Here is a 13,999-nt window from a genome sequence, read left to right on the forward strand (position 1 = left end):
TTCCACCTAGATGTACTGATGGACCAAAGAGTTTGTGCTTATTTCTAGGCAGAAACTCAAGTCTGACTCAAGTCTGGTCTCATGCCTATGGAAGCTTGTTTTCGCCATGGAATAAAACAATTGGTCCCACTTTATATTAAGTGGCCTTAACTACTATGTACTTACATTTAAATTAATAATTTAATACAATGCACTTATTGTGTACATACATGTTTTTACATTGTACTTATATTTGAAAAACACTTGCATGTAATTACATCTGTAATTAATTTCTGTAATTACTTTTATAATTACACTGTTGACCCATCCCTTACACCTTACCCCTACCCTTAAACCTACCCATTCCACCAAAGCTTTCCCTAACCTTACCCGTATCCCACCTCAATAGCAGAAACAGTGTTTTGCAATTCAATATGAACCCAATAAGTACATTGTACTTATTTTTTGATGTAAGTACATAGTAGTTAAGGCCACTTAATATAAAGTGGGACCAAACAATTTAAAAGACAATTGCACAACTGTGAGAAAAAAATTAAATTCTGACTTTATTTCTCACAATTGCTAATTTAAATCTTGCAATTCTGACTTTTTCTGACAGAATTGTGTTATATAAACTCACAATTACGAGTAATAAAGTCCAATTCTGAGGGGACAAAAGACTGACTTTTTTCTCAGAATTGCGAGTTTATATTGAGCAATTTTGACTTTATAACTCACAATTTTGAGTTTATATCACACAATTCTGAGAAAAAAAAGTCAGAATTGTGAGATAAAACGTCGCAATTACCTTTTTTATTTTTTATTCAGTGGCAGAAACAAGCTTCCATGCACTTCCTACTATGAATGTCGACAAAATTAAAATAAATATTTTGCATAGGGGAAGGAACAGGACTTGTTCCCTTCACTCTTAATAAAACTAAATTTGTCTCTTGCACTTTTTCATTGGAAAAATGTTTTGTTTTCATTGAGCAAAAGCAAAAATTCAAGTTTAAAGTATTGTATGCTGCCTATAACTGTGAATAGCCCTCCAACATGGCACATTTTGTACTTGTACTCTGGCACTCATTTCAGTTCATGGGGCCTCTGCTAATGAGCTGATAATGTTGAATCAGGTGTGTTAGATATGGGAGCTGGAGTACTAAAGGACCAGCAACATTGATCTAACACACTCACAGCCTGGCCAAAGCTTGGCCTCTGATCACTCCAGAAAATGCATGATTTTCTTCTGCTTTTCATTGCCACAAATAATAAAATTAGAAAGACAATACAAATAGGATACAATTACATTACTTGGGCACTTAGTCAGCGATCAGAAATGCCTTGGTCTTGCACTGAACATTCAGTCCCTCTCTCTCTCTCTTGAAATCATGGCTGGACCCCATGGCTACATAATAGATCTGTCAGTTTTCTTAATCTGCTAGAAGACATTGAAACATGAGAGAGACTAAAAAATTAGGCCCTTTGTTTGTACTTTTAACTGTTGATTAGAGCTTAGTTTTAAAGCTGTCCAATAGCTAACTCTGTTCAGAAATCAATTCATTGTGTTTTTGAATTTCATACTTTTCATACAGCATATTCTTTGATTCTGAAACTAATTTTAAGGACACTAGTTATGAGATTTTGCACAATGACAGGACACAATCAAGGCAGGTTTGGTTTCATTTAAATTGACACATTGTTCTTTGTTGTAAAGGTCAAAATAAAGTTAAATGTTGATGTAATGGCTGAATTCATGGCCGAATTTACTTTGTGGTCTTGGCCAGTCCTGACTCAGACAAAACCCTATCTAATAGTGTGCTGATATGATGCTACATCACAGAAAACATACAGCAGTGAGCGGTTTAAAATGCACCAAATTAATTTTTTTTTTTTTAAATCATGGTTTGACCACCTTTATAAAATGTTACAATACAACAAAATGATATACATTCAGTATTCTTCATTGTTTGTGTTCATGGTTATTTAAGCTACATGTGAATGTGAGATGACAACTTTTTACACCATCCTAGACAAATTCACATAAATGTATTCACACGCACATAAATTTGACAGTCAACAATATACAAACTAACTCAGTCCCACATTTAAATGTATAAATGGACCTACAAATGCCCTTAAGTGCAAGTACAGGACAGAGAAATGTTCTTGTTAGCATAGGAAAATATGGCATACATAGACACTCAGCGATATTCTGTTTTCACTCAGCATGTTCAAAATAATGTTCAGTTTACCCTTGAAAACCTTGCCATGCCATAAAATCAACAGAGAGACAGCATGAAACAGCATGCGAAACAGCAAGCCTGCTTCTCAGCTCCTTCCCATTGTCTCTCTTGGGCTGTGCTGGGGAAAAAGAGGAGGTGTAGGGTGTTGCAGTGGTGGAGGGGGTGTGTATGGACTCGAGGCTTGTTTTGGGAGAAATCTGGAACCAATATGCTTCAGACAATTTCAAGAAAACTCTACAGCAGAGTCTTTGCCACTACCTTAGATCGAGCCCCCTCCTTATGACTCTGTCCTCCAATCACAACGTACATCGCCTTCCTGTTTCCTTTGAGTGGCTCCACCCCTCAACCAATCCACCTCTCAACCAATCGGCTGATCAAAGTAGGTAGGGCTTTCGAAGACTTAGCCACTGGTCTTTATAAAAGACCTGACAACCCCAGATAGTGATTTGAGGTTTCAAGAACTGACCTACAGCTACATGACATACTGCGGAGACAGAGATTTTTACGAGCCCAGATGAATGGCCGTATAACCCGGCACCTTCTTGAGTTCAAAAAAAGCACGCTTTTTGCTTTGATTTGTTTTGTTTTACCTTGAAATTGCTCTTAGTCAAAGGCAAAAAACTGGGCCATAAGCGAAGCAAAACAGGACAGAAGCACGGGATTGACAAGTAAAGGACGACGGACCGTCATGCGAGAGGAACAGTCTTGTGGCGACTTTCCCGAGGGTGGGGTCCTACCCAGCGAAGAGGAGCAAGACCGTCGCCCCAACAAGTGCCCTGTCGTCGTTGCACCACCGACGGGTCCTCGGAAGCGGCTGACAGGTCCCAAGAAAGAGCCTGGTGGACTCCTACCACAGGACGACAAAACTTCACTGGAAGGCCCGTCTACGCTGGCTCCCTCTGGCCCCAAGCGGCCCAAGAGGAGTTCACCCTCCTCCTCATCAAACTCTTCAGCCTCCCTAGTGCCCGCCGTAAGTGCAGTGTCACCTGTGCCCGGGCAACCATTTGAGGACCTCCACACGCAACGAGTGATCGCAAACGTCCGGGAACGGCAGCGCACGCAGTCCCTAAACGATGCTTTCGCCTCGCTGCGGAAGATCATCCCCACGCTGCCTTCGGACAAACTGAGCAAGATTCAGATCCTCAAACTGGCTTCGAGATACATCGACTTTCTCTACCAGGTTCTCCAGAGTGATGAGATGGACGCCAAGCTGGCCAGCTGTAACTACCTGGCCCACGAGAGGCTGAGCTACGCCTTCTCCGTTTGGAGGATGGAGGGAGCTTGGTCCATGTCTGCCACTCACTAGACGTTCATCTGTTCCTAATTCTGCCCACCGACCCTACAGCCCTACAAAACTCCAGTTCCAACCAGCCTCTGAACTCTGAACCTGCATTCTGCCCTAGAGAAAGTGACTCTGATTATTAAATCTATTGCTGTCTATCCACTTAGCTATGGCTTCAACTTCACAATCAACAGCCATTTGACTCCTGCTGCCATGACCTGACCCTGCCTAAAGCTGAACTCTGACCTTCCAACACAGATCTTTTCACTTTTTCTCAGAGCAACCCTCTACAGGTATGTCAGACCTCAAGTCAGTAAAATTAAGTGTTATTAATGAAATATGATAGCTGATATGAGCACATGGTTCTGGTTTATGTCCGAGTTGATGATCTGCGAGTTTACGCTTTTTCACGAACAAGAAAATGACTTGCTAATTGATTACGGACCTGTTGGGTTTATTTTATTACATACATCACAAGTGTTTGGTGAATTTAGGGAGTACATTTACCTAACCTCAATTTATGGTTTATGTGGAATCATGCACCACATTTGTTGAATTAATTTTTCAAAGACTTTAGTGTGCATAATCTCAGTAAAAATATATATCAGAATTCATACAGACAGACACTGTACCGTACCCTGCTTTAAATGGTGTTGATCGGGAAGCTCTATGCCCAGTTACAACAAGCCTTCTAAGTTAAGATATTACTTTCATTAATATAATAACCCATAAGATATCATTTTAAGGGCATAATCACTAAAGGTTTTCTAAAGGGGTTTGTTGTCACTGCCCCGCGGCCCTTAAAGTGGCTTGGACAGCACTGAAACTGAACCTATTTTTGTGGCTGGACCTTTAACCAGCTGGAGTAGCTTTAACCCGCTGAACTGATGCTGTTGGTCTAATGAACAGTTAAGCAGTTTCAGAATCAAATGTACACAGCAAATTCAATAGACTGACAGAAAAAAATGCACATATATAAATGCAGAGTATGTTCAATGCTACATAATGTTTCCAAGTATTGTGCTGGTTTTTATCTTGACTGTATAATAGACTGAAAATCTGGTTAAAGATCTGAGAAGATTAGAAGCAAATTGATTGTATATTTTTTATTTTTATGTATTTATTTACTTCTTACTTGGAAAAGGTTTATAGACAAGACACAGATTACTCTTAAGACAATCGTCTGACATTTTTACAATGTGTTGGATATTAATGATTTTATTTTCCATATAATAATTATTTGCACCAATAATCTGTTCTAAATGATTGTACTCATTAAAATGGGTTAAATGTTATACTTTCAGATTTGGTCAAATAGGAATAGGTAGCCATTCATAAGACTCTGGACATTTGTCGATTTGTTTAAATGAGGGGGAAAAAGAACGAACAACCAATTAATGATTCAAACCCCACGTTAATGGTTTGAGGATTGATTACAATTTAAAATTAAATACATTAAAAAACATGTTGAATCTGTGAGATATTAGCCATTTTGGGAATACAGCATGTATATGAAACTCCTCTTTAATTCCAAGATTCAAAAATTTCCACTTATTATTTCACAACAACACATCTTGGAAGAAAAAGACATATTATTCTTAAAATTATTCTTGTCATGTGATTCATGTTTATTCTAAACACTTACTAATCAGGTGTATCTAAATATTACTCAGCAAACATTCACCTCCTGATATTTCACTGTTCATACATAGGCCTACTGGCGTAGCCTCTTTTTTGTTTTTGGTTTCATAGTATGTATTGTCTTAACCACCAGTACATTTAATAAGTATCTTTTATCTTTAAAATAAAAATTATATATATAGATTTATAACAAAATTCATGTGTAACTAATTAAATGTTAGTACATAAGTAATAACAATGTAATTAATATAAATGTGTACTATATGCCACATATTCTGGATAATTTTCCACTGAGCTCTCAAACTGAGAACCAGGGGCCATGTGTTGCTATTAAAGATAACAGGGAACAAAGAAAAATCATTAAAGGAAAAGAAAAGTGAGTGAACAGGAAGCAGGGAAAGGTGGAGAGGACTCTCCTTTAGCCCACGGGTGTAAATCGCCCTCCCTCTGCCCTTCACGGGATCTCGTATCCAGTGTCGTGCAATCAGAGGCGACTGGGCCTAGACATGCAGGAACCTAATGATTGGAAACAGTTGTGGGGTGTTACAGAGGTGTGTGTCTATCAGTGTGTGTTTGTGTGTGTGTGGGAGAGAGATACATCCCATACAACACACACAAATACACACACTAATTCAGTTCTTTGATATATATCAGTTTGATGTTAACATACATGAAGAGGAAGATTTTAGTGAACATATGTGACTTTGTATCCATTTGAACCATACGATACTATAGATTTTTGGGCACTGCACACTGAGCTTGGAAATATTTTATCTGTATGGCTTTGTGTAATTTTAGGATGGTAAAATCCCCCTGTAAATCCAACTGAAACAACGGTATTCTGCAGCAATGTGCCAACAGTTAGCTGTGCCCAGGTCCAGACTAAATCTGTTCACATTTTTCACATTTTCTGCACTGATTTTGGGGGAAAATGTGCAGAATCTGTGAAATGGAGCAGAAACAACTCACCGTTATTGGTAGCTGTAATCAAATTAACTTATATACTTAACAAAAGAACATACAGAACATCCCTTGCCTGTTCTTCTGCTTCTGCTGTTTTTCTGTTGAGTAGGTTCTCACATTGTGCATTTAAATTACCAAGAAGAAAATCTTTGAAAATAAACTTTAAGGTTCCAACTGGAATGAAATAAAAGGTGCATTAATCAATACATGGACCCTTTCACTTATTATTGTTGTTGTTGTTATTATTATTATTATGATAAAAGTATGTCCTTACCATCCATCTAAAGATTAATAATAGTCAACAGGCCATGTTCTATTACAAAGCCTTTAGCCACAATACAACTCAAAACAAAACAAAATACGCAAATAACAAAAATATCTTTAAAGACACTTCAAATTCAGCTTTGAACCAGTTTTCTGATTCAGGCCAGGCAATTATCATAATCTTAATCAATAAAAATGCATCTTCATGTATTAATATTTAATTTAATTTTGCATTTTGCGTTTTTTTTTTTATCCAGTCTTGATTGGCTGATTTGTGGAAAAATATCTGAGCTGTTAATGGAAACAATGTAAAAATGACTCTTTGTCAGGACTTATTTTGGGTTGTGGTTTACTTGGACTTGTCATATTCAGCACATACTGTTTTACTTTAGTAATGTCCTTCATTTATACGAGATGAGTCAACATGTTTGCCAGTGCTCATGGGAATGAATCCTTCGCTTTAGGGCTGTGATGACATGCAGATTCCAGCAATCCGATTGGGCAATTTAAATAAAGCGGTTTATGAAGTAATCCAATTGCACCAATCCAAACAAAAACAATTTTTTTTTTTTTTTTTGGTTAAATATTTTATCCTACTTTATCCTGTTTGACTTTCTATTATGTTCATTTTCAATTTTAATCTTTACAACTTTACATATGGTCTTGTGGAGTAACAAATTAATTAAAATATAAAAATATTCCATGTAGTCTCAAAATTATTTTAACATGACAAAGGCTGCATTCATAAGAACTAGCAAAATATAAGACAAGCAAAATGTTAAATAATTTTAAATAGAGTATATAGCATCATGCATACATACAAATGACTATATTCTTGCAAATATTCTCAATATAAATTACTTTTTGATTCTTTTTGATTTCATTTTGAATATAAAGCACATTTCTGACATCTCCTCTTCTGTCTGTCTCAGCAGTATCCCACTATCCCAGAGGACATCATCCTTCAACATCAAGCCAACCATCTTTCCCTTCTCCTAATGGAGCTATACAACAAAATGCAAAAAAATGACCCTCGACCCTCAAGAGGAATGGACACCAGGGGTTCCACATGACTCTGAATCAAACTCTGGAAATGACTCTGATTCAGTGGCAGAGTGCTGATTTGAGATCAGCGTTCATTGACTTTGACTTTGTATGGACACACAGAGGCAGACATTGACTGTCATAAGGACTCTACATGTATAGCTAACCCTACCCTGACGGAAAAATGCTACGTAGACTCACTATATTCTCTGATATACAGATCCCATCATTTCAGAGTTGTTGCCCTTGTCATTTATGCTGTATATTAGCCAACATTATTGCTTTTGTGACAGTGTAACAATGGTATATACCACATTTGTCTAAATGTATAAAGGTTGTTATGCATTTAAAAAAAAATAAAGCTGTAAGATTAATTCTACAATATGACGACTTGGTGAATAGCAAATGCATAAAAGTAAGTTAGAGTTATCTGACAGTTACTTTATAATAAGTATGTTACTGCCTTTCAGCACAATAAAAACTGTCAAAAACTATTCTGAAGAATAATAAAACAATCAAATGACAACAAATGGCATTCGGGGGGAAAAAAAAAACCCTGAGAAAGTTTTAAGCGACAGATCAAGGTGTTCATGTTCTGCTAGTACGACTTCTTTAGGATCCAGACAGACACTGCTAATTACTTAATTAGAATAAAATGCTGGCTAAACTTGGTCTGCACATAAACTTGGCATTATCCTTTTTAGTTTGAGGCTTCAATAAATATATGTCTGGTTGGCAAGAAATAAGACAGACTGCCTCACCACAAAAGTGCCATGTTCTGCTGTTTAGTATGTGTAATTAGGTAAGGCAATTACAAGATGAATGTTTGAAGCTAAGTGCAAAACACACTGCCATAGTGGCCCAAACTAAAGCAGAAGCCTAAACGTTACAATAGAAGGAACCAGAAATGATCATATGAACTACTGACGGTCTATGGAAGATCCAGTGGCTTCAGGTTTTACTCTCTCTAGTTATTGAACAATTATTTCACACTTCTTTGGTTGTGTGCATGTGCAATGCATAATTGTACTGGTTCATTCTTGGTGAACACATTTTTTGGTGACCAAATTAACAAATTTACAGTAACAACATCTGTATTTTTTTGGTGGAGAATGCGGGCATTGTAGTTATCATAGTATATTTTTTTAAAGGCAATGCTATGTTAAAATAATAAAAAGATCCAGCCATAGATCTGAGTGAATTTTTGATATATAATAGAAAACACATGTATGTGCACATGTGACACATTTGATTCATTTCATTCAGGTTCGCTGGTATTTGATGTTCAGACATTTTAGCAGCAGAATGTACAAATAAAAATGACAAAGCTGAACAAAATTCAGGCAAACAAAAAATGCTTTTCATTTTAATTAGGAAGATAGAAACAGTACAAAATAGACATTCTTTTCTATACACAGAGAAACAAAAGAAATCGGAAATAAACGGGGGAATCGATAAGTACAGGAAGATTCGAAAACATAATTTCTGTTATTCTTTGTTAAACAGATCCAGTTAGTGGGGTTGACAGGTGAAGTACTCTTCAAGGCACATAAGTGAAGTCTTTTGGTCGTAGGTAACTATTTACATTGTCCATACAACAAGGCAAAGGGGAGTAAATGACAGAAATTAAGACGGCGCTGGTTTGCTTTTACAGAAGTGAAGACATCAGCACACGCTCTCCATTTTACTTCATAAAGGGTTTGGAGAGACAAGAGAATACAAGCGCTTTGAGAGGTATATCAAAACAGTACAAATGCACAAAGCTATTGTAAAAATACACCACTAAAATATAACTGTATATAAGACGAATATCAGTGTCCAAACTGCAACGGAATGTCAAGATCTGTTTGTAGTCACAGTCAGAACGGCCCGGCGAAACTGTCACTAAGTGCTGTCTAATTAAGTCGTTAACCAAGGCGATTTCTGGTTTTTATCAATCGTTGAAGGTGAGCAGGTATGTTTTGTTGCTAGTGAAATGCAAGTGCACTGTTTGAAGTACTATAAATATGCAGCAAGATCGCCGCTAGTTCAGAGAGATTAGCTATGACTTCATTAATGGGTGAACGTCTGCATCTGCTCTATTTTACAACAGTCTTCATGGGGGTCTGATGGGCAAAGGCTACCCAGGGTCTTCATGAAAACCTCAGCCATATGAACACAACACATCGATAAATGGGAGGATGGTACTATATACATGGAATCATACAAACTATCCACAGTGGTTTGGTACAAAATAAAGAGGGATGAAGTAAAGACTCATTAGTCGGGAAGGTGCTGAGCACTTACAGCTGCAGCATTATGAAAATCTGTATAGGAATGCCTCTTTTTATTCCACGTGTTCGAAATAACAGCAATTTGTCAGGTCACGATTGTTTCTTGTAGTGAATGCAAGAAAGAATGTTAACGCTGTATTTGGTTGTAAATACAGAGGTAAAGGGTTGTGCAGACTCAAAAAAAATGAGATTTGGTCATTGTCATCCAAGTCATGCTAAAAATCCGAGCCGTCGGGGCGTTCATCAACCCAAAAGCACAACACTAAAGTCAAACAAGCACCATGAACTGTGCTACTAGTCCAATGTAATGTCCCGACCATCCAGACAGCACACTTTCACTTTGAGATATTGATACAGCATGTGGACGATAACTTCCAGCGCATTATTCTCGGCGGTTTGACCTGTCAGGATTATGCAACCAGAACGTAGCCGACAAAATTTTGGCCAATCTTTTGTTTAGAAAGCATATAGTAAGTGATATGGTTTTTGAAACTGAATGTGCTGATGAGTGGCACAGTATATGAAGAGGTCTGTCCATTTCGGTTAACATTTATTTCGGTTCATTGAAGATGGCGTAAATGTGAATCCCAGCGGCTGAGAGACATATTTAATATCACTATAAAGTTCATCCACACAACTGGTGTGAATTAGACATCTATGTGCAGGCTGTGGAAAACAGAACGCCATCCAAAAACAATGCATCCCTCGTAAAAAACAAAAAAACAACAAAAAAAAAACCCTCAGTAATTTCTAAGTGCACAGCAATGAAAGAAAATCATTAAATGCACACCAACTTTAGAAACGTCTCCTCCACAGGTTAAATGCTGGTTATTTCCCTTGTCCAAAACAACAAAGATCAATGAAAAATACAGAATTGTTTTAACATTAAAGTGGCTTCAAGAGTCCATTCAAATGTCGTTTTGCGTTTTTGCTTGTGGTCAATTGAGGTTTGTTTGTGAATACAGAACAGACAAAATATATGACTGATAGATACACACGCACACACATATAAAAATCATATTCATATTAGTTTGGTCTAAAGAAAGACTGATCTACTTTGCGTTATAGTTAGTCTAGGGAAAGTGTAAGCACTTCCTGTGTCCACGATATTAAAAGTACAGTGGTCATATGGATGCGACGTGTGTTTGCGTGCACAGAAATATGGACGTATATGTGTGTGTTTTGGGTGGGTGTGTGCAATTAACTTGCTGATAGCTGGTTTGTCCCTCTGGCCTTAAAAAACATGAGGCGTAACATTAAATCAGATACACAGAATCAGTACAAAGAAGTATCTTGAAGTATTCAAGTTTACAACCTTCATGCTGGGAATGCAGGTAGAATGTAACTGAACTTGACAAGAATGCAACTGTTTTTTTGCTTCACTTTAAAAAAAGAACGTTAAGCGTAAAACTAGATACAGAATTAGACCTTTTTTTTCCCAGAGGTTTGGAAAATTTCACGGTTCACATTATGGAATGCACAGTGCAAAAAAAATTAAGATTTATAAAACCCACAGTTGTCAAGATCGTTATTTCTTCTTCTTCTTCTTCTTCTTCTTTAGTGGTTAAATTGGTTAATAGTAATGACATCATAGAGTGGAGACACTTTGTGGTTGCCAGGTGCAAGGAAAACCCCTCATTTTCTCTCAGCACTTCAATAGTTCACTTGTAAAGTGGGCTGCCTTTAAAAAAGGTTAAATAATCCTCAACCGTTCCCACAAATCTTGTTTCGCATCTCCAGCTAAAGTAAATAGTCTCTTTTGAGGCACCAGAGGTGAATATTTGCGAGTTCTTGAGCGCATCCTTTTAGTGAATGTTAAAAACACACTAACGCACAAAGTGGCCTCATCCGTTCTAGTGTGATTGTTTGTGTGGTACTTGAAAGGAGACGATGATGTGGATCCCAGAGCCCCAACTGATCTGTAGCTGCGGGTTGTTAGCTTAGCCGTGCTGCGCTGGTGGTCAGTGTTGAGGTGGCGTCTTTGGGGGAGGGGCCATGATGAGGAAGCCACGCCCCCTGAGGCACTGCTGGTCTGAGGCACGGCTCGTTCACATGATGTGGAGCGCCATTTGGTATTGGACAGTTTTTCAGACAAGTAAAGACCTGGTTTAAAGGGAGTCTTCGTCGTGCTCCATGGGTTCATCAGCAAGGCTGTAAAAAAAATTAGGTCTATGTTTAGAATCAAACAATGGATTTTATGCTCAAGAATGCATCAAAGGCATAATTTCCTACAGCAGTGAAGCCCACAGTAGATTAGAAGGGAAATGAGCACCTATGAAAACATTAGCATGAATTAACTTGGATTGCAGATTTGCCCCTTTCTGCAAAAACAAAATCCTGTAGGAAAATTTGGCTTTACCGGAATTGTTTTGTGAGTAAATCCGGTAGTAGAATGTGGTTGTCACACTCTGTGTTATTTTAGTAGTATTTATATATTATTATAGTATAGCTTTTATATATATTTCATTTTAATTTTAGTCATTTTATTATCTGCTTTTGTCATTTTTATTATTTTTTAGTTTTAGTTTTGTGTACAGAAGAAGATGAAGCACTATTGAGGAGTGACAAATTATAATAATCACATTTAGCAAAATTTCGTCATCAGAACGCACCTTTTGTTGGTCAAGACCCCCACAGAGAGGGACGCCATCGCATTCACTGTGTCTGTTTCCTCACAGTCTTTCCTCTGGGCACCCAGAAATGACATACCCACTGTGCTCACCAACGGCTTGAGGGACGACCAATACTGACCTGAGACAGAGGAAGAGACTTCACTGTTAACAGACAGGACTACAGGAATACTGGCATCAAACAATTAAAGGAATAGTTCACTCAGAAATATCAATTCGGCCATTATTTACTCTTCTTAATGTCATTCCAAACCTGTATGACTTTTTTTTTTTCAAAAAGTGAATCACAAAAAAGATCTTTTGCAGAATGTCAAAGCTGCTCATTTCCATAAAATGAAACTGCAGAAAGTATGAAAAAAGTAACCGCAAAATAGTACATACGACTTGTTCTTTTTGTAAAGATGGTAACACTTTACTTTAGTTAACTACATTAGTTAATTTTAATGAACTGCACTCATTTAGCATTTGTTAATCTTTTTTAATGTTAATTTCAGCATTTACCAATACATTATTAAAATCTTGTTAACATTAGTTAATGCACTGAACTAACATGAACAAACAATGAACAAGTGTATTTTGATTAACTAACGTTAACGAAGATTAGTAGATTCAGTAACAAACGTATTGCTCATGCTTAGTTCATGTTAATACATTAACTAATGTTTAACTAATGAACCTTATTGTAAAGTGTTAACGAAAAGACTGGAATTTAAAGGGACAGTTCATCCAAACATTAAAATTGTCATCATTTACTCACACTCATTTCGTTCCAAATCTATAAGATTTTTTTTTGTTAATCTTCCACACACAAATGGAGCTATTTTAATGAAACCTGAGAGATTTATGTTCCTCCACTGAAAGTCAGTCCAAGCAACCAAAACTTTGATGAACAGATTTAATTTAGGCTTTTATATAAACATTGATCAACACACATACATTGAGCACATCAAATATAATAAACAGAAGTTCAAACATGCTTGCTTGACTTGCAGGTCTGCTCTTGCACATCAAGCAAGCACGGTTGAGCTTCCGTGACATTAGAGAACTATGGCGGAAGGAAAGATAATGACTTTTTAGTCAGTTCCTCAAACAAGCACATTGTATGACCTCAGAATATACACTACCTATAGACTCACATAGACCAGTGTTGGGTAAGTTACTCTAAAAAAGTAATGAATTACTCACTACTAATTACATCTTCAACAGTGTAATTAGATTACTGTACTAATTACACTCTCTAAAAAGTATTTCATTATTTATTACTAATTATTTTCTAAATCTCATATCAACCTTGACTAGTTGAACAAAACAAAAACATGAAATGGCTCTCTTAAGTCTTTCAAATAAATAATTTAAATTTGCATTAATTTGCATATTCTTGAACTGACCAAAGTATTTAAAGGTAGAAGGTTACTTAAAAAACTTTTAACATTTGATGTTAAATTTTGGTGTTTAATCCACTATTGTTTTATATCGAAATTGTTGTATTATAGTCTATACCATATTTAATGCAATTACATCAGAAGTAACTATAATTAAATTACAGAGTAATCCCTTACTTTACTTTTTCAAGGGAAAAGTTATTAAAGTAATTATTTACTTAGTAAAGAATTACACCCAACATTGATATATACTACATTAAACCAAATAATATTGGTGCTTTTCTCTCCTTATTGGAGC

General features: G+C 36.7%; 2 protein-coding genes across 3 annotated transcripts in view; one reads left to right on the forward strand and one right to left on the reverse strand.

Annotated features, from left to right (window-relative positions):
• Positions 1-2,673: 2,673 nt before the first annotated feature.
• Positions 2,674-7,910, forward strand: twist3. Of its 2 annotated transcripts, none has more exons than XM_048179552.1 (2): positions 2,674-3,797; positions 7,305-7,910. In XM_048179552.1, exon 1 carries the CDS (start codon positions 2,911-2,913, stop codon positions 3,526-3,528), a length of 618 nt encoding a protein of 205 aa, XP_048035509.1. In that variant the 5' UTR covers positions 2,674-2,910; the 3' UTR covers positions 3,529-3,797; positions 7,305-7,910. The 2 variants fall into 2 exon arrangements, with proteins under 2 accessions (XP_048035509.1, XP_048035508.1); XM_048179551.1 differs by having other exon boundaries at positions 7,308-7,910.
• Positions 7,911-8,754: 844 nt separating this feature from the next.
• Positions 8,755-13,999, reverse strand: part of hdac7a (histone deacetylase 7a) — a 109,711-nt gene continuing 104,466 nt past the window's right edge. The window contains 2 exon segments of the mRNA XM_048179532.1: positions 8,755-11,840; positions 12,302-12,440. Coding sequence (XP_048035489.1) covers positions 11,798-11,840; positions 12,302-12,440 — 182 coding nt within the window. The 3' untranslated portion in view covers positions 8,755-11,797.

Source organism: Megalobrama amblycephala, unplaced genomic scaffold, assembly GCF_018812025.1.
Source record: "Megalobrama amblycephala isolate DHTTF-2021 unplaced genomic scaffold, ASM1881202v1 scaffold230, whole genome shotgun sequence".
NCBI classification, from domain to species: Eukaryota; Metazoa; Chordata; class Actinopteri; order Cypriniformes; family Xenocyprididae; genus Megalobrama; species Megalobrama amblycephala.